The sequence below is a fragment of the Pseudophryne corroboree genome, chromosome 9 (genome assembly GCF_028390025.1).
Source record: "Pseudophryne corroboree isolate aPseCor3 chromosome 9, aPseCor3.hap2, whole genome shotgun sequence".
Taxonomy (NCBI): Eukaryota; Metazoa; Chordata; class Amphibia; order Anura; family Myobatrachidae; genus Pseudophryne; species Pseudophryne corroboree.
The window spans coordinates 63,046,283-63,066,400 of NC_086452.1; the positions used below are offsets into that span (position 1 = coordinate 63,046,283).

Sequence of the window (20,118 nt, forward strand, 5' to 3'; positions counted from 1 at the left end):
AAGCCAGTTCTCTTTGAAAGAAAATGGATAGGGCCGAAATCTGGACCTTTATGGACCCCAATTTTAGGCCCATAGTCACCCCTGACTGTAGGAAGTGCAGGAAACGACCCAGTTGAAATTCCTCTGTAGGGGCCTTCCTGGCCTCACACCAAGCAACATACTTCCGCCATATACGGTGATCATGCTTTGCCGTCACGTCTTTCCTAGCCTTTATCAGCGTAGGAATAACTTCATCCGGAATGCCTTTTTCCGCTAGGATCCGGCGTTCAACCGCCATGCCGTCAGACGCGGTAAGTCTTGGAACAGACAGGGCCCTTGTTGCAGCAGGTCCTGTCTGAGAGGCAGAGGCCATGGGTCCTCTGTGCGCATTTCTTGCAGTTCCGGGTACCAAGTCCTTCTTGGCCAGTCCGGAACAATGAGTATTGTTCTTATTCCTCTCTTTCTTACTATTCTCAGTACTTTTGGTATGAGAGGAAGAGGAGGAAACCCATATACCGACTGGTACACCCACTGTGTCACTAGGGCGTCCACAGCTACCGCCTGAGGGTCCCTTGACCTGGCGCAATATCTTTTTAGCTTTTTGTTGAGGCGGGACGCCATCATGTCCACCTGTGGCAGTTCCCATCGGTTTGCAATCAGTTGGAAGACTTCTTGATGAAGTCCCCATTCTCCCGGGTGGAGGTAGTGTCTGCTGAGGAAGTCTGCTTCCCAGTTGTCCACTCCCGGAATGAACACTGCTGACAGTGCTTGCACGTGATTCTCCGCCCATCGCAGAATCTTTGTGGCTTCCGCCATTGCCATCCTGCTTCTTGTGCCGCCCTGGCGGTTTACATGAGCGACTGCCGTGATGTTGTCTGACTGAATCAGCACTGGCCGGTTTTGAAGCAGGGGCTCTGCTAGACTCAGGGCGTTGTAACCGGCCCTTAATTACAGTATATTTATGTGTAGAGAAGTCTCCAGACTTAACCACAGCCCTTGGAAGTTTCTTCCCCGAGTGATTGCCCCCCATCCTCGGAGGCTTGCATCCATGGTCACCAGGACCCAGTCCTGAATGCCGAACCTGCGGCCCTCGAGAAGGTGAGCACTCTGCAGCCACCACAGAAGAGACACCCTGGCCCTCGGGGACAGGGTGATCAGCCGATGCATCTGAAGATGCGATCCGGACCACTTGTCCAACAGATCCCACTGAAAGATCCTCGCATGGAACCTGCCGAAGGGAATGGCTTCGTATGAAGCCACCATCTTTGCCAGGACTCGCGTGCAGTGATGCACAGATACCTGTTTTGGTTTCAGGAGGTCCCTGACCAGAGATGCTAATTCCTGGGCTTTCTCCACCAGGAGAAACACCTTCTTCTGGTATGTGTCCAGAATCATGCCCAGGAAAAGCAGACGCGTCGTAGGAATCAGCTGTGACTTTGGAACATTCAGAATTCAGCCGTGCTGTAGTAACACTTCCTGAGAGAGTGCTACGCTGATCAACAACTGCTCCCTGGACCTCGCCTTTATGAGGAGATCGTCCAAGTACGGGATAATTATAACTCCCTTCTGCCGAAGGAGTATCATCATTTCGGCCATTACCTTGGTAAATATTCTCGGTGCAGTGGACAGGCCCAACGGCAACGTCTGGAATTGGTAATGACAGTCCTGTACCACAAATCTGAGGTACTCCTGGTGAGGTGGGTAAATGGGGACATGCAAGTAAGCATCTTTGATGTCCAGCGATACCATAAAATCCCCCTCTTCCAGGCTTGCAATAACCGCTCTGAGCGATTCCATTTTGAACTTGAATTTCTTTATATAAGTGTTCAAGGATTTTAAATTCAGTATGGGTCTCACCGAACCGTCCGGTTTCGGTACCACAAACATTGTGGAATAGTAACCCCTTCCCTGTTGAAGGAGGGGGACCCTGACAATCACTTGCTGGAGGTACAGCTTGTGAATTGCCGCCAGCACTACCTCCCTTTCCATGGGGGAAGCTGGCAAGGCTGATTTGAGTTAACGGCGGGGGGGAGTCGCTTCGAATTCCAGCTTGTATCCCTGAGATACAATTTGTATAGCCCAGAGATCCACCTGTGAGCGAACCCACTGGCTGCAGAATTTTCGGAGACGGGCCCCCACCGCACCTGGCTCCGCCTGTGGAGCCCCAACGTCATGCGGTGGACTTAGTGGAAGCAGGGGAGGACTTTTGTTCCTGGGAACTGGCTGCATGGTGCAGCTTCTTACCTCTACCCCTGCCTCTGGCAAGAAAGGATGCGCCCCTGACCCTCTTGCCTTTTTGGGAGCGAAAGGACTGCATTTGATAATACGGTGCTTTCTTAGGCTGTGAGGAAACCTGAGGCAAGAAAGTCGACTTTCCAGCTGTCGCTGTAGACACAAGGTCCGACAGACCGTCCCCAAACAATTCCTCACCCTTATAAGGCAAAACCTCCATATGTTTTTTAGAATCAGCATCTCCTGTCCATTGCCGAGTCCATAAGACCCTCCTGGCAGAGATGGACATAGCATTAATTCTAGAGCCCAGCAGGCAAATGTCCCTCTGAGCATCCCGCATATATAAGACCACGTCTTTGATATGGCCCAGGGTTAGCAAAACAGTATCTCCGTTGAGGAAATCTATGTCGTCTAACAGAGTATCTGTCCACGCTGCTACAGCACTACACATCCAGGCTGAAGCAATAGCAGGTCTCAGTAGAGTACCAGAGTGTGTATACACTTACTTCAGGATAGCTTCCTGCTTTCTATCCGCAGGCTCCTTAAGGGCGGCCGTATCCTGAGACGGCAGGGCCACCTTTTTAGATAAGCGTGTCAGCGCCTTGTCCACCCTAGGGGATGTTTCCCAACGTAACCTGTCTGTTGGCGGGAAAGGGTACGCCATCAGTAACTTCTTAGAAATCACTAATTTCTTATCAGGGGAACTCCACGCTTCTTCACACAATTCATTTAATTCATCAGATGGGGGAAAAGTCACTGGTTGCTTTTTCTCCCCAAACATATAAACCCTCTTGGTATTAACAGGGTTACTCTCAGAAATGTGTAATACATCTTTCATTGAAATAATCATGTATCGGATGGCCTTGGTCATTTTAGACTGTAAATGTGCCTCATCATTGTCGACACTGGAGTCGGACTCAGTGTCGGCATCTGTGATCTGAGATAGAGAGCGTTTATGAGCCCCTGACGGTTTCTGAGTCGCCTGGGCAGACGCGGGCTGAGACCCCGGCTGTCCCAAGGCTGCAGCGTCATCAAACCTTTTATGTAAAGGAGTTTACATTGTCATTTAAGACCTTCCACATATCCATCCAATAAGGTGTCGGCCCCGACACCACACTTATCTGCCCTTGCTCCGCCTCCACGTAACCTTCCTCAAACATGTCGACACAGCCGTACCGACACACCGCACACACACAGGGAATGCTCAGACTGAGGACAGGACCCCACAAAGTCCTTTGGGGAGACAGAGAGAGAGTATGCCAGCACACACCACAGCGCTATATAACACAGGGATTTTCACTGCTAATAAGTGATTTACCCAATAGCTGCTTTTTTTGTATTTGCGCCTAAATTTATGTGCCCCCCCCCTCTTTTTAACCCGTCTTGTACCTGGATAATGCAGGGGAGAGCCTGGGGAGCTGTGAAGAGAAAATGGCGCTGTTGTGCTGAGGAAGAAGGCCCCGCCCCCTCAGTGGCGGGCTTCTGTCCCGCTTTCCATGTAAAAAAATGGCGTGTTTTTTTTACATATATACAGTGCTAGACTGTATATATGTATGTTTTTATGCCAAAGGTACTTCAATTGCAGCCCAGGCGCCCCCCCCCCCCCCCCCCCTGCACCCTACAGTGACCGGAGTGTGTAAGTGTGCTGGGAGCAATGGCGCACAGCTGCGGTGCTGTGCGCTACCTTAATGAAGACAGGAGTCTTCAGCCGCCGATTTCGTCGTCTTCAAGCTTCTGTTCTTCTGGCTCTGCAAGGGGGACGGCGGCGCGGCTCCGGGAACAGACAATCGAGGACAGGTGCCTGTGTTCGAACCCTCTGGAGCTACTGGTGTCCAGTAGCCTAAGAAGCACAAACTAGCTGCAAGCAGGTAGGTTTGCTTCTCTCCCCTTAGTCCCACGTAGCAGTGAGTCTGTTGCCAGCAGAAGCTCACTGAAAATAAAAAACCTAATAAATACTTTCTTTACTAGTAAGTTCAGGAGAGCCCACTAGGAGCACCCAGCTCTGGCCGGGCACAGATTCTAACTGAGGTCTGGAGGAGGGGCATAGAGGGAGGAGCCAGTGCACACCAGATGTAGTACCTAATCTTTTCTTTAGAGTGCCCAGTCTCCTGCGGAGCCCGTCTATTCCCCATGGTCCTTACGGAGTTCCCAGCATCCACTAGGACGTCAGAGAAATAAGAGGGCACGGCTCACTGGCTAACAGATTATAGGGAAATGAGAATCTGACACAACGATATCCACTACCTTACAATGAGGAGCCACAGAGTTTATGTACAGGTGAGAGGCATGTGGTAATGGCAGAACAAGGTACATAGGGGTTACCCCATACAGTTATGGGAACACCAGGTGTGTGGGGTAAGGGCAGTAAAAGGCACATATGGGCTACCACATACAATTATGGGAACACCAGGTATATAGGGGTGATGGCAGTACAAGGTACATAGCAGTTACCCTATACAATTATGGGAATGCCAAGTATATGATGCTCCTAAAATAACAGTACAATAAGGTATGTACACCATACAGATAGTGAGACACCAGGTGAATAAGAGACGGAGGCACACACAGATGAACACAAGACAGGGTCCAGGGGAGACTCTGGCCAGGGTGGGTGGGTGGGTGGGTATGTATGTATGTATGTATGGCGCCATCTATCGGTAAGAGCACAAAACTACACAATAAGCTTTGATTGAGGCCTAGGGCAGCCAATGGGGTTAGGCGCATGGAGCAGTCTGTCAACAGCTGTCCAATCACAGGACACAATGCCAGCCTGGATGGGCGGGCGCACCGTTTAAATTTTCCATGGCAGCAGCATCTCCGCTGAGCCTGAGGGGAGTCAGAGCTCCCCGGGCCCCACTCACCGTTACTCCGCATGATGTTAATGTCGAGTCCAGCCACCAGTTTTCTCATCACCAGCTGCTCCATAGCGTCACACTGACCGGGCACAGCTACCACAAAGCCGAGGAGAGAGATTCGTCAGACCGCTTCTACCGTATCGCGCTGCCTGCTCTGTTAGTTCTCAGTCGTTTCCGCTGCCCGGAACCGTCACCTCGGGATCATCCGCCGCCACTTTTTAAACAGCGCACACCTCCCGGGCCAACGTCATCGCGCACTGCGTCACGTAAAACTACAACGTCCGTGCGGCTCGGCCTCGGATTCTCGGCGCGCATGCGCACTAGAGGTGGAAAGCAAAGCTACTACTGGAAGACTGTACAACTTGTCTTCAGTACATCCGCCATTTTGTTGGTGTCAACTGGATGCAAAGTATCAATGTATTTGATTCAATCTGTTTCTGCAGTGGATCCCTCACTGCTTTCCATGTGCCCCAAAATATCTGTGCGCTGTAGAACTTCTTTTTTTTTATTTTATGCTTTTAACCTCTTCAGTACTAAGGCCAAGTGGGACTCAGCCTCTACACTGTAGGGGTTCAAATTAGTGGGTGGGACTGGACAGTACTTACCTAAATGTACCCGCCAATATCTACATGCCGACTTTCTGAATGCCCCCCTACAGTACATGAGCAGGTGCATGGTGCAGCATTGGTGGGTCACGCAGATGGCGTGATTGCGCGATTGCATTGTTGTGGGCCCCGCCCCTGCTATACAAAACAGAGATTACAGGCATTGTAATGGTTGAGTGAGGCTACGATGACGCAATTCAGGGAGTATTGTGTCATGGCCTCCTGGACCTCTGATTTCATTTGGGAAGTGGGTGGGTGTTTGGTGGACACTGGCAGCTCTGGGTGACTTGAATAGTCTCGTGCAGCTGGGATCTCCATTTCGAGATTCGGACATTCCAGGAGAATAGGGAAGTCTGCATTAATAGTTGCTACCACTGGTATACAGCAGGAAGAGGGAGTGCCCTCTTTCAAATGATGTCGCCTCTTAGTGCTTATTATCTGGTGATCACTTCATACTTGCTAACATTTCTCTGGCCAGCTCTGGGCCGCTATATAATGCTGCTATTTTTAGCATTGCGCTGTGCAATGAAGTCGGGCCACGATCACGCGTTGCGCCACATCTTCACACCTGCACATTCTCAGGGGTGGCCTTGCTTGAAAAAGGGAAATCTCTTCTTTCAAAGTCAATAGCACCCTGTAGGCCAACTATAGACCGCTTGAAGAAGTCCAGAGATTGGGGAGTTTCTTTCTGATCATCCTGGCATTAATAGACACTGGTGTCCCTTCATCTTGTTTGAAAGTTTACCTTTCAAAATTATGTGCTTTGTTGGGCTAGCATAATTTCTGCTGCGGGGTACACTGGGCTCCACAAGGATAGACATTGGGGTGTAGAGTAGGATCTTGATACGAGGCACCAACAGACTCAAAAGCTTTGACTGTTCCCAATATGCATAGCGCCGCCTCCTCTATAACCCCGCCTCCCTGCACAGGAGCTCAGTTTTGTAGTTGGTGCTGCAGATAGAATGTACATAACAGAGGGGCTGCTCCAGGCAGCCCTAAGAAGAGCTTTTTGTGAAGAAAAAGCGAAGATTACAAGGTCAGCAGCAGTGTGTACATGTCAGGAGACATTCACTGCTGCAGCTCCATCTCTCCCCAGCGGCGCTGTACACTCCCCTGCCCTGGTTGCCGGGTAACTACAGCAGGAGGCTCCGGTTTTCTTCCAGTTAGACACACACGGCTGGGGCTCTCCGGGATCGCATGGCCACGCTTCGGGAGGTGGTAAGTGGGTCCCGTTCGCGGGACCCGCACTGTATCGCGATCCGGCGCGGCAGGTGGGAGGTGGGCCGCGCGCGCTGGCGGTGGACACTGTGGCATGCAGTCAACCCCACTAGGCCACCAGGGCATGGGTACAGGTCAGGTTTTCTCTCATAAACCTATTTATATTGTCCCGCATTACCAGGTGGTTAAGCCAGCAGAGGGGATAAGGCTTAGACCTGTAGCCCCTCCCCCAGTGCGCCATTTACAGTAAATGTTCCCGCCCTGGCACTGCATATCTGTCTCTCCCAGTCAGTGTTTGGGTGCCATTTCTCTCAGCTACACTGTTCCTGGGACTGCTTGGGCAAATCCTCCTTTGTAAAGCCGCCTAATAGTCAGCGCTGTGACTTTACAAGACACTTAAGTATTCTACATGTCATTTAGACAGTGATAGTTAAGAAAAAGTGCATTTAGTCAGGGTTCTCTGGTACAAGTGCCCTGTGATATACATCCAGTTTCTCTAACGTCCTAGTGGATTCTGGGGACTCCGTAAGGACCATGGGGAATAGACGGGCTCCGCAGGAGACAGGGCACTTTAAGAAATAATTTGGATTCTGGTGTGTTCTGGCTCCTCCCTCTATGTCCCTCCTCCAGACCTCAGTTTGAATCTGTGCCCGGACGAGTGTCACGATCCGGGTATCTGGACGCCATTTCTTACCCATCAGATGCCTCCTAAGGCTGGCTCAGCGCTCCAGGACCGGATCCCATCTGTTATCCTGATGTGTACATTCCTGTATCCTCTCCTGTCACTCTGGGACGCTGTCACAGTAAACGCCATATTACACCTGGCATGGCGTCTCCCGCGGCCTCCGCCGCCGTCCCTGCTCTTCTGCATGCAGAGTGTCTGAGTGGCGATTACGTCAGCCGCGGCCTCCGCTGTGTCCGCGTGGTTGGATGTGCATCTGTCAGCCTGGCGCCTCCTGTCTCCGGTGGCCGGCGCCGCCATTACTGTTTTCATTACCACATGGATTACAAACCAAACTTCCCTCCAAGTGTCTGCATGGGCGCAGCCATCTTGGATTCTGTCAGCTGATCATTTCCACCAATCTGTTCTCAGTATTGATAATCTGCATAATTGCCTAGCCAATCCCTTCCTTGCTGCAGGTATAAATACACTGTGCCTGAGCAAGGAAGGCGTCAGTGCTTTGGTTGTCAAACCTAGTTCCTGTTTGTCTCTCTCCTGTGATTGTCTTCCAGGTTCCAGCTCCTGTCTCAAGACTTCCACCATAGAGACCCGCACCAGCATTCCACCTGCGGTGTAGCCTGACTCTCCAATCCATTGTGGATTCATCTGTTTCCAGCTACAACATTACCTGCTTCCAGCTCAGCTTCCAGCAGAGTACAGCTTCCCTTAAAGGGCCGGTGTCCTTTCTACACTTTACCACTCTCCACCGGTATTATTATTTCTCCGCTCTCAAGTTCTACATTTCAGTTCATATTTCATCGCTCCCAAGTTCATTTATTATTTAACTGGTTCCAGCCAGTATCCACTCCGTGCTAACAACAGTCTGGTTCCAGCCAGTATCCACAGCAGCTGTTTTATCTTCAGCAACCCAGCTTTTCCTGGAACACCAGCTGGCACAATCCTGGGTTATCTCCATTGCTACAGTCGGGCCTGGTAAGGACTTTCCATCTAGAAGATCATAAGAACTATCTCACACTACCAGTGCCCTGTGGCTCCTGCCATCCTGTAGTACCCAGGAACTGTATTTATTCTTTGCTGACTTTTACGTTTTCTTTTACTGCTGCTGTGTTGCGGAGTTGTCATAATAAACATCATTGACTTTTATCCAAGTTGTCGTGGTCACGCCTTCGGGCAGTTATTATTTATGTTACTTACATGTCCAGGGGTCTGATACAACCTCCCAGGTTCCGGTACATCTCAGCCCCTACAACTGAGGCTGCCTCCCGTCAGCTCAGGCCCTCAGTTGTGACAGTAAGCACTGACCTAATGAATCCAGCCGGAGACCAGGATCAAGCGGCCAGGCCGATGCAAGAACTGGCAGCCCGACTAGAACATCAGGAGGCTGCACAGGGCCACATCATCCGCTGTCTCCAGGATCTCTCTACTCGGCTGGATGGGATTCAGACAACTCTCCGTGGATCAGGCGCGTCTGGTGCGTCAACCACAGTCACTCCAGCTATAACCCCACCCACCTTACCCATTTCTGCTCCACGTCTTCATCTTCCAACGCCAGCAAAATTTGACGGATCTCCAAGATTCTGCAGGGGATTTCTCAACCAGTGTGAGATTCAGTTTGAGCTACAACCTGGCAATTTTCCCAGTGACCGTACAAAAATTGCCTACATTATTTCTCTTCTCAGTGGCTCAGCCCTTGATTGGGCATCACCGTTATGGGAGAGGTCCGACACCCTGCTATCTTCCTACACTGCCTTCGTGTCAACATTCAGGCGCATCTTCGACGAGCCAGGCCGGGTAACCTCAGCTTCATCCGAGATTCTCCGTTTACGCCAGGGGTCACGTACTGTAGGACAATATCTGATACAGTTCCAGATCCTGGCATCCGAACTGGCATGGAACGACGAGGCCCTGTATGCTGCATTCTGGCATGGCTTATCTGAGCGTATTAAAGATGAGTTAGCTACCAGAGACTTACCTTCTAAGTTAGATGAGCTAATCTCACTCTGCACGAAAGTTGATTTACGTTTCAGAGAGAGAGCAACTGAGCGTGGAAGATCATCTGCTCCAAAATCTTCTGCTCCTCCTCCTCGTCAACTGTCACCATCTAGAGATGAGCCCATGCAACTTGGCCGTTCCCGTTTAACTCCTGCTGAGCGCCGAAGACGTCTCTCCAAGTCTCTTTGTCTTTACTGTGCAGCTCCGTCTCACACCATCAATGCCTGTCCCGAATGTCCGGGAAAACTCCAAACCCTAGCTCGCCCAGGAGAGGGCCGGCTAGGAGTAATGATCTCCTCTCCATCTCCTCATGATTGTAATCTCCCAGTGTCGCTCCAAATTGCTCAACGTTATCGGAACGTCATTGCCCTCCTTGATTCCGGAGCAGCTGGGAACTTTATTACCGAAGCCTATGTTAAACGGTGGTCCCTACCCACCGAGAGACTTCCTTCGTCCATTTCTTTAACTGCCGTGGATGGCAGCAAAATTTTTGATGCAGTTATTTCTTTAAGGACTCTGCCAGTTCGTCTGAGAGTGGGAGTTCTTCATTCCGAACTTATTTCTTTTTTAGTGATTCCAAGAGCCACACATCCTGTGGTCCTGGGCCTTCCATGGCTCCGTCTTCACAATCCTACAATTGATTGGACGACTACGCAAATCCTGGCATGGGGTTCCTCCTGTGCTGAGACATGTTTGTTTAAAGTATTGCCTGTCTGTTCTTCCTCCCCCAGGTCGTCTGATGTTCCACCTCCTCCATATCAAGATTTCACGGATGTGTTCAGTAAAGCTTCTGCTGATATCCTTCCTCCTCATAGAGAATGGGACTGTCCGATTGATCTCGTTCCAGGGAAGGTTCCACCTCGAGGCCGAACTTATCCGTTGTCTCTGCCTGAGACGCATTCTATGGAGGAATATATTAAAGAGAACCTAGCAAAGGGGTTCATTCGACCTTCTTCTCCAGCCGGCGCAGGCTTCTTTTTTGTAAAAAAGAAAGATGGTGGTCTGCGGCCGTGCATCGATTACAGAGGTTTGAACGACATTACCATCAAGAACCGTTATCCTTTACCCCTGATTACTGAGCTCTTTGACAGAGTTAGCGGAGCTACCATCTTTACAAAGCTGGACTTGCGAGGTGCATACAATCTCATCCGGATCCGTGAGGGTGACGAGTGGAAGACCGCCTTTAACACCCGTGACGGACATTATGAGTACCTCGTCATGCCCTTCGGATTGAGCAATGCTCCAGCTGTCTTCCAGCATTTTGTCAATGAGATCTTCAGAGACATTCTATACCGTCATGTCGTGGTCTATCTAGACGATATCCTCATTTTTGCCAACGATTTAGAGGAACATCGTTTTTGGGTTAAAGAGGTTCTGTCCCGTCTCCGTGTCAATCATCTCTATTGCAAATTAGAAAAATGCGTCTTTGAAGTCAAGTCCATTCCGTTTCTAGGGTACATTGTGTCCGGTTCCGGACTAGAGATGGATCCTGAGAAACTACAAGCAATCCAAAATTGGCCGGTACCCTTAACCCTCAAAGGGGTCCAGAGGTTCTTAGGGTTCGCCAACTATTACCGAAAGTTTATACGAGACTTTTCCACCATTGTGGCGCCTATTACTGCTTTCACTAAGAAGGGTGCTAACCCGTCCAAGTGGTCTGAAGAAGCCATGCAAGCATTTCATCTTTTAAAACAAAGGTTCATCTCTGCGCCTGTTCTGAAACAGCCTGACATCGACTCTCCTTTCATCTTAGAGGTGGATGCCTCCTCCGTTGGAGTAGGAGCGGTGTTATCTCAGAGGGCTAAAGATGGCCATTTACACCCTTGCAGTTTCTTCTCCCGGAAGTTCTCCCCAGCTGAGCGCAACTATGCCATTGGCGACCAGGAGTTGCTAGCCATCAAGCTCGCTCTAGAAGAGTGGAGGTATCTGTTGGAGGGAGCTTCTCATTCAATCACCATACTTACAGATCACAAGAACCTTTTATACCTGAAGGGCGCACAATGTCTCAACCCTCGTCAGGCCAGATGGGCACTTTTCTTTTCCAGGTTCGACTTTAAACTCCAGTTCTGTCCGGGCTCTCAGAATCGCAAGGCCGATGCCCTTTCCCGCTCATGGGAGCAAGAAAATGAGTCAGAGTCTTCAGACAAGCATCCTATTATAAATCCGTTGGCATTCTCCACGGTAGGGATGGACTCTACGCCCCCATCAGGGAAAAGTTTTGTGAAGCCGATGCTAAGGAAGAAGCTCATGCATTGGGCCCATGCTTCCCGTTTTGCCGGACATACAGGTATCCAAAAAACCCTGGAGTTTATCTCTAGGTCCTATTGGTGGCCAACTCTGAAAAAGGACGTCTTGGAGTTTATTGCATCTTGCCCAAAGTGTGCCCAACATAAAGTATCCCGCCAGTCGCCTGCGGGGCAACTGGTTCCACTATCCGTTCCCCGTCGACCATGGACCCACTTGTCGATGGATTTCATTACAGACTTACCCATGTGCAACAAGTTCAATACCATCTGGGTGGTAGTTGACCGGTTCACCAAGATGGCACACTTCATTCCTCTCACCGGTCTTCCGTCAGCTTCCAAGTTGGCTCAAGTATTCATACAAGAGATCTTCCGACTCCACGGTCTTCCTGAAGAAATTATCTCAGATCGAGGAGTTCAATTCACAGCCAAATTCTGGCGAAGTTTATGTCAAGTCCTCCAAGTCAAGCTAAAGTTTTCCACGGCTTACCATCCTCAGACCAATGGTCAAACCGAGAGGGTGAATCAGGACTTGGAGGCCTTCCTCCGCATCTATGTGTCCTCCTCTCAAGATGACTGGGTTCAATTACTTCCCTGGGCCGAGTTCTGTCATAACAACCAGTATCATTCTTCATCTGCTTCAACACCATTCTTCACTAACTTTGGATTCCACCCTAAAGTCCCTGAGTTCCAACCGCTTCCAGCAACTTCTGTTCCCGCAGTGGATATCACCTTGCATCAGTTTGCCAATATCTGGAAGAGCGTACGATCAGCTCTGCTCAAGGCATCGTTCAGGTACAAGAAGTTTGCGGATAAGAAGCGTCGAGCAGTTCCTGCTCTCAAGGTGGGTGATCGGGTATGGTTATCCACGAAGAATTTGAGGTTAAGAGTTCCCAGTATGAAGTTTGCACCTCGCTATATCGGTCCTTTCAAGATTGAACAAGTCATCAATCCTGTTGCTTACAGACTCCAGTTGCCTCCCTTCCTAAAAATACCCAGGACATTCCATGTTTCCCTGTTGAAACCGCTGATCTTGAATCGGTTTCATTCCTCACTTCCTCCAACTCCGAAAGTCCAAACTCAACGAGGCGTTGAGTATGAAGTGGCCAAGATCCTGGACTCACGTCACAGTTACGGTCAACTACAATATCTTATTGACTGGAAAGGTTATGGTCCTGAGGAACGTTCATGGACCAATGCTTCTGATGTCCATGCTCCTGCCTTGGTCCGGAGATTCCATTCCAAGTTTCCTCAAAAGCCAAAGAAGTGTCCTGGGGCCACTCCTAAAGGGGGGGGTGCTGTCACGATCCGGGTATCTGGACGCCATTTCTTACCCATCAGATGCCTCCTAAGGCTGGCTCAGCGCTCCAGGACCGGATCCCATCTGTTATCCTGATGTGTACATTCCTGTATCCTCTCCTGTCACTCTGGGACGCTGTCACAGTAAACGCCATATTACACCTGGCATGGCGTCTCCCGCGGCCTCCGCCGCCGTCCCTGCTCTTCTGCATGCAGAGTGTCTGAGTGGCGATTACGTCAGCCGCGGCCTCCGCTGTGTCCGCGTGGTTGGATGTGCATCTGTCAGCCTGGCGCCTCCTGTCTCCGGTGGCCGGCGCCGCCATTACTGTTTTCATTACCACATGGATTACAAACCAAACTTCCCTCCAAGTGTCTGCATGGGCGCAGCCATCTTGGATTCTGTCAGCTGATCATTTCCACCAATCTGTTCTCAGTATTGATAATCTGCATAATTGCCTAGCCAATCCCTTCCTTGCTGCAGGTATAAATACACTGTGCCTGAGCAAGGAAGGCGTCAGTGCTTTGGTTGTCAAACCTAGTTCCTGTTTGTCTCTCTCCTGTGATTGTCTTCCAGGTTCCAGCTCCTGTCTCAAGACTTCCACCATAGAGACCCGCACCAGCATTCCACCTGCGGTGTAGCCTGACTCTCCAATCCATTGTGGATTCATCTGTTTCCAGCTACAACATTACCTGCTTCCAGCTCAGCTTCCAGCAGAGTACAGCTTCCCTTAAAGGGCCGGTGTCCTTTCTACACTTTACCACTCTCCACCGGTATTATTATTTCTCCGCTCTCAAGTTCTACATTTCAGTTCATATTTCATCGCTCCCAAGTTCATTTATTATTTAACTGGTTCCAGCCAGTATCCACTCCGTGCTAACAACAGTCTGGTTCCAGCCAGTATCCACAGCAGCTGTTTTATCTTCAGCAACCCAGCTTTTCCTGGAACACCAGCTGGCACAATCCTGGGTTATCTCCATTGCTACAGTCGGGCCTGGTAAGGACTTTCCATCTAGAAGATCATAAGAACTATCTCACACTACCAGTGCCCTGTGGCTCCTGCCATCCTGTAGTACCCAGGAACTGTATTTATTCTTTGCTGACTTTTACGTTTTCTTTTACTGCTGCTGTGTTGCGGAGTTGTCATAATAAACATCATTGACTTTTATCCAAGTTGTCGTGGTCACGCCTTCGGGCAGTTATTATTTATGTTACTTACATGTCCAGGGGTCTGATACAACCTCCCAGGTTCCGGTACATCTCAGCCCCTACAACTGAGGCTGCCTCCCGTCAGCTCAGGCCCTCAGTTGTGACAGCGAGCTGGGTGCTACTTAGTGGGCTCTCCTGAGCTTACTAAAAAGAAAGTATTTTGTTAGGTTTTTTATTTTCATAGAGATCTGCTGGCAACAGGCTCTCTGCTACGTGGGACTGAGGGGAGAGAAGCAGCCCTACTCTCTGAAGCTAGGTCCTGCTTCTTAGGCTACTGGACACCATTAGCTCCAGAGGGATCGTACACAGGATCGCACCCTTGGTCGTCCGATCCCGGAGCCGCGCCGCCGTCCCCCTCGCAGAGCCAGAAGACAGAAGCCGGTGTCAGAAGCAAGAAGACTTCGAAATCGGCGGCAGAAGACTCCAGTCTTCATATGAGGTAGCGCACAGCACTGCAGCTGTGCGCCATTGCTCCCACACTAAACCCACATACTCCGGTCACTGTAGGGTGCAGGGCGCAGGGGGGGGGCGCCCTGGGCAGCAATTAGAGACTTTGGCAAAAGTTAGCATAATATACAGTTGGGCACTGTATATATGTATGAGCCCCCGCCAAAATTGTACATGAAAGCGGGACAGAAGCCCGCCGTCGAGGGGGCGGGGCTTCTTCCTCAGCACTCACCAGCGCCATGTTTTTTCTCCACAGCACCGCTGAGAGGAAGCTCCCCAGTCTCTCCCCTGCAGTTACACGGTAGAAGAGGGTAAAAAGAGAGGGGGGGGGGGGACATAATTATGCGCAAAAATCAATATAAACAGCAGCTACTGGGTTAACATTAAGTTACTGTATTATTCCTGGGTTAATAGCGCTGGGGTGTGTGCTGGCATACTCTCTCTCTCTGTCTCTCCAAAAGGCCTTATGGGGAAATTGTCTTCAGATGAGCATTGCCTGAGTGTGTGGTGTGTCGGTACATGTGTGTCGACATGTCTGAGGTAAAAGGCTCCCCTAAGGAGGAGATAGAGCAAATATGTGTGTGTGAGGGTGTCTCAGTCGACTACGCCGACACCTGTTTGGATATGTGTAATTAAGTGCTAAGGTGAATTTATTGCACAAAAGATTAGAGAACAGACAGGGAATCTACCCATGTCTGTCCCTATGTCACAGAGACCTTCAGAGTCTCTCAATGATCACTATCCAAAATAATAGACACTGATATCGACACGGAGTCTGACTCCAGTGTCGACTACGATAATGCAAAGTTACAGCCAAAATGGCAGAAAAGTATTCAATATATGATCATTGTAATAAAAGATGATTTGCATATCACTGATGACTCATCTGTCCCTGACACAAGGGTACACATGTTTAAGGGGAAGAAAGCTGAGGTAAATTTCCCTCCTCTCATGATGAAAAAGAGCGGGAATCTCCAGACAAGAGACTGCAGTTTCCCACAAAGAATTCTCAGGCAGTATCCTTTCCCCACTAGGGCCAGGATAGGATGGGAATCTTCCCCTAGGGTGTCACGTTTGCCCAAAAGGGTAGCCCTGACGTAACAGCTATTCTCAGGGATCCTACAGATAGCGTGCACATTCTGGTACACTACTCAGACCGGCGATTGTGTCGGCATGGGTTTATAGCGCTGTGGCAGCGTGGACAGGTACCTTATCAGCAGAGATTGAGACCCTAGTATGTATATAGATATATATATATTGAAGATGCTGTCTTAAGAGATATGTATATCTAAAACATGCCCAAAGAGACATGAGTATACTGGGTCCTAGAGTCAAAGCTATGTCGATTTCTGCTTGACGTGTCCTGTAGAATATGCAATGGACAGATGATGCCGACTTAAGAGGCATATGGAAGGCTGAGGATTGTGTGGAGAAGGGTTCTCGGACCTGGTATCCACAGCTATAGCTGGTAATTCTGATATTTTGCCTTAAATTCCCGCACAGCCTAGGAAAGCACGACATTATCAAATGCAGCCTTTTGAATAAAGAAACAAGAAGGTCCGAGGTGCGTCTTTTCTTGCCAGAGGCGGGGGCAGAGGAAAGAAGCTGCACAACACAGCTAGTTCCCAGGAACAGAAGTCCTCCCCGGCCTCTACAAAAATCCACCGCATGTCGCTGGGGCTCCACAGGCGGAGCTAGGCCCGGTGGGGGCACGCCTTCGTAAGTTCAGCCACAAGTGGGTTCACTCCCTGTTAGATCCCTGGGCAATAGATATTGTGTCTCAGGGATACAAGCTGGACTTTGAGAAGATGCCCCCTCACCGACGGCCCTGCCGGCTTCCCCCCACGAGAGGGAAACAGTGTTAACTGCAATTCACAAATTGTATCTTCAACAGGTGGTGGTCAAGGTTCCCCTCCTTCAACAAGGAGAGGGTTATTATTCGACCATGTTGTAGTCCCGAAACCAGACGGTTCGGTCAGACCCATATTGAATTTAAAATCCCTGAACAAATACCTGAAAAGGTTCAAGTTCAAGATAGAATCGCTAAGAGCGGTCATTGCAAGCCTGAAAAGGGGAGATTTTATGGTGACTCGGGACATAAAGGATGCATACCTTCATGTCCCCATTTATCCACCTCATCAGGCGTACCTCAGAATTGCGGTACGGGATTGTCATTACCAATTTCAGACGTTGCCGTTTGGTCTCTCCACGGCCTTGAGAATATTCACCAAGGTAATGGGGGAAATGATGGTGCTCCTGCGGAAGCAAGGTGTCACTATTATCACGTACTTGGACGATCTCCTCATAAAAGCGAGATCAAGAGAGCAGTTGCTGAACAGCGTATCACTTTCTCTGGAAGTGTAGCGGCAACACGGCTTGATTCTATATATTCCAAAGTCGCAGTTGGTTCCTACAGCTCATCTGCCTCTCCTAGGCATGATCCTAGACACAGACCAGAAAAGGGTTTATCTCCCGATAGAGAGAGCTCAGGAGCTCGTGTCACTGGTCAGGAATCTATTAAAACCAAAACAGGTGTCAGTGCATCACTGCACTCGAGTCCTGGGAAGGAGGGTGGCATCATACGTGGCCATTCCCTTCGGCAGGTTCCATGCGAGGACCTTCCAATGGGACTTACTGGACAAGTGGTCCGGATCACATCTTCAGATGCATCGGTTAATCACCCTATCCCCCAGGGCCAGGGTGTCTCTCCTGTGGTGGCTGCAGAGTGCTCACCTTCTCAAAGGTCGCAGATTCGGCATTCAGGACTGGGTCCTGGTGACCACGGATGCAAGCCTCCGAGGGTGGGGGGCAGTCACACAGGGAAGAAATTTCCAAGGGCTCTGGTCAAGGCAGGAGACTTGCCTTCACATCAATATCCTGGAACTAAGGGCCATATACAACGCCCTAAGTCAAGCGGAGACCCTGCTTCGCGACCAACCGGTTCTGATTCAGTCAGACAATATCACCGCAGTGGCTCATATAAACCGCCAAGGCGGCACAAGGAGCAGGGTGGCGATGGTAGAAGCCACCAGAATTCTTCGCTGGGCGGAGAATCACGTAAGCGCACTGTCAGCAGTGTTCATTCTGGGAGTGGACAACTGGGAAGCAGACTTCCTCAGCAGGCACGACCTCCACCCGGGAGAGTGGGGACTTCATCAAGAAGTCTTCATGCAGATTGCAAGTCGGTGGGAGCTGCCCCAGGTGGACATGATGGCATCCCGCCTCAACAAAAAGCTGCAATATTGCGCCAGGTCAAGAGACCCTCAGGCGATAGCTGTGGACGCACTGGTGACACCGTGGGTGTTCCCGTCGGTCTATGTATTTCCTCCTCTTCCTCTCAGACCCAAGGTGCTGAGAATCATAAGGAAAAGAGGAGTGAGAACAATACTATTTGTTCCGGATTGGTCAAGAAGGACTTGGTATCCAGATCTGCAAGAAATGCTCACAGAGGACCCGTGGCCTCTGCCTCTAGGACAGGACTTATGCAACAGGGGCCCTGTCTGTTCCAAGACTTACTGTGGCTGCGTTTGACGGCATAGCGGTTGAACGCCGGATCCTAGCAGAAAAAGGCATTCCGGATGAGGTCATTCCTACGCTGATAGAGGCAGGAAGGATGTGACGGCTCAACATTATCACCGTATATGGCGAAAATATGTGGCTTGGTGTGAGGCCAGGAATGCCCCTACGGAGGAATTCCAGCTGGGCCTTTTCCTTCACTTCCTACAGTCGGGAGTGACTTTGGGCCTTAAATTGGGTTCCATTAAGGTTCGGATTTCGGCCTTATCCATTTTCTTTCAAAAAGAACTGGCTTCTCTGCCTGAAGTTCAGACGTTTGTAAAGGGAGTGCTGCATATTCAGCCCCCTTTTGTGCCTCCAGTGGCACCTTGGGATCTTAACGTGGTGTTGAGTTTCCTGAAATCACACTGGTTTGAACCACTCAAAACGGTGGAAGTAAAATATCTCACGTGGAAGGTGGTCATGCTATTAGCCTTTGCTTCGGCTAGGCGTGTGTCAGAATTGGCGGCTTTGTCACATAAAAGCCCTTATCTGGTTTTCCATGCGGATAGAGCAGAATTGCGGACCCGCCCACAATTTCTGCCGAAAGTGGTTTCATCCTTTCATATAAACCAACCTATTGTGGTGCCTGTGGCTACTACTGACTTGGAGGATTCCGAGTCACTGGATGTGGTCGGGGCTTTGAAGGTTTATGTAGCCAGAACGGCTAGAGTCAGGAAAACTGAGTCGCTGTTTATCCTGTATGCATCCAACAAGCTGGGTGCTCCTGCTTCAAAGCAAACTATTGCTCGCTGGATCTGTAACACGATTCAGCAGGCTCATTCTGCGGCTGGATTGCCGCTTCCAAAATCAGTAAAAGCCCACTCCACAAGGAAGGTGGGTTCTTCTTGGGCCGCTGCCCGAGGGGTCTCGGCATTACAGCTTTGCCGAGCGGCTACTTGGTCAGGTTCAAACACTTTTGCAAAGTTGTACTAGTTTGATACCCTGGCTGAGGAGGACCTTGTGTTTGCTCATTCGGTGCTGCAGAGTCATCCGCACTCTCCCGCCCGTTTGGGAGCTTTGGTATAATCCCCATTGTCCTTACGGAGTCCCCAGCATCCACTAGGACGTTAGAGAAAATAAGATTTTACTTACCGGTAAATCTATTTCTCGTAGTCCGTAGTGGATGCTGGGCGCCCGTCCCAAGTGCGGACTTCTTCTGCAATGCTTGTATATAGTTATTGCTTAAATAAGGGTTATGTTTGGTTGTATCAGGGTTGATCTGATGCTCCGTTGTTGTTCATACTGTTAACTGGGTAAATTTATCACGAGTGATACGGTATGATTGGTGTGACTGGTATGAGTCTTGCCCTGGATTCCAAAATCCTTTCCTTGTACTGTCAGCTCTTCCGGGCACAGTTTCTCTAACTGAGGTCTGGAGGAGGGACATAGAGGGAGGAGCCAGAACACACCAGAATCCAAATTCTTTCTTAAAGTGCCCTGTCTCCTGCGGAGCCCGTCTACGGACTACGAGAAATAGATTTACCGGTAAGTAAAATCTCATTTTTTTACTGTGCAGTGTTATATCTATTGACTACATAGCTATATATAAGCTAGTCCAGTGCAGTATTATTGTTTGTAATAACCTCTGCATTGTACAACTGTGACTATATGTGTGTGCATTAGCTTGCTGGGTGAATTTCATTTCGTGTCTCTCACTCAACTTGCTATCCCTATATTCTATAACCTGAGGGGGCTTGGTGCGTCACGTTTATAATACTGTAATATAGGATATTCACAAGATATACTCATTGTATTTTTCTCTATGATTTCAGTCACCATATCTCTCCTGTATCCCTGCTTG

General features: G+C 49.8%; 1 protein-coding gene across 2 annotated transcripts in view; it reads right to left on the bottom strand.

Moving 5' to 3' along the window:
* The window catches only part of KIF2C (kinesin family member 2C), a 140,968-nt gene extending 135,656 nt beyond the window's left edge, over positions 1–5,312 (bottom strand). For both annotated transcript variants that reach the window (XM_063939459.1, XM_063939458.1), the window contains exon 1: positions 5,073–5,312. In XM_063939459.1, coding sequence (XP_063795529.1) covers positions 5,073–5,136 — 64 coding nt within the window. In that variant the 5' untranslated portion in view covers positions 5,137–5,312. The remainder of the gene's footprint in view (positions 1–5,072) is intronic.
* Positions 5,313–20,118: the final 14,806 nt, after the last annotated feature.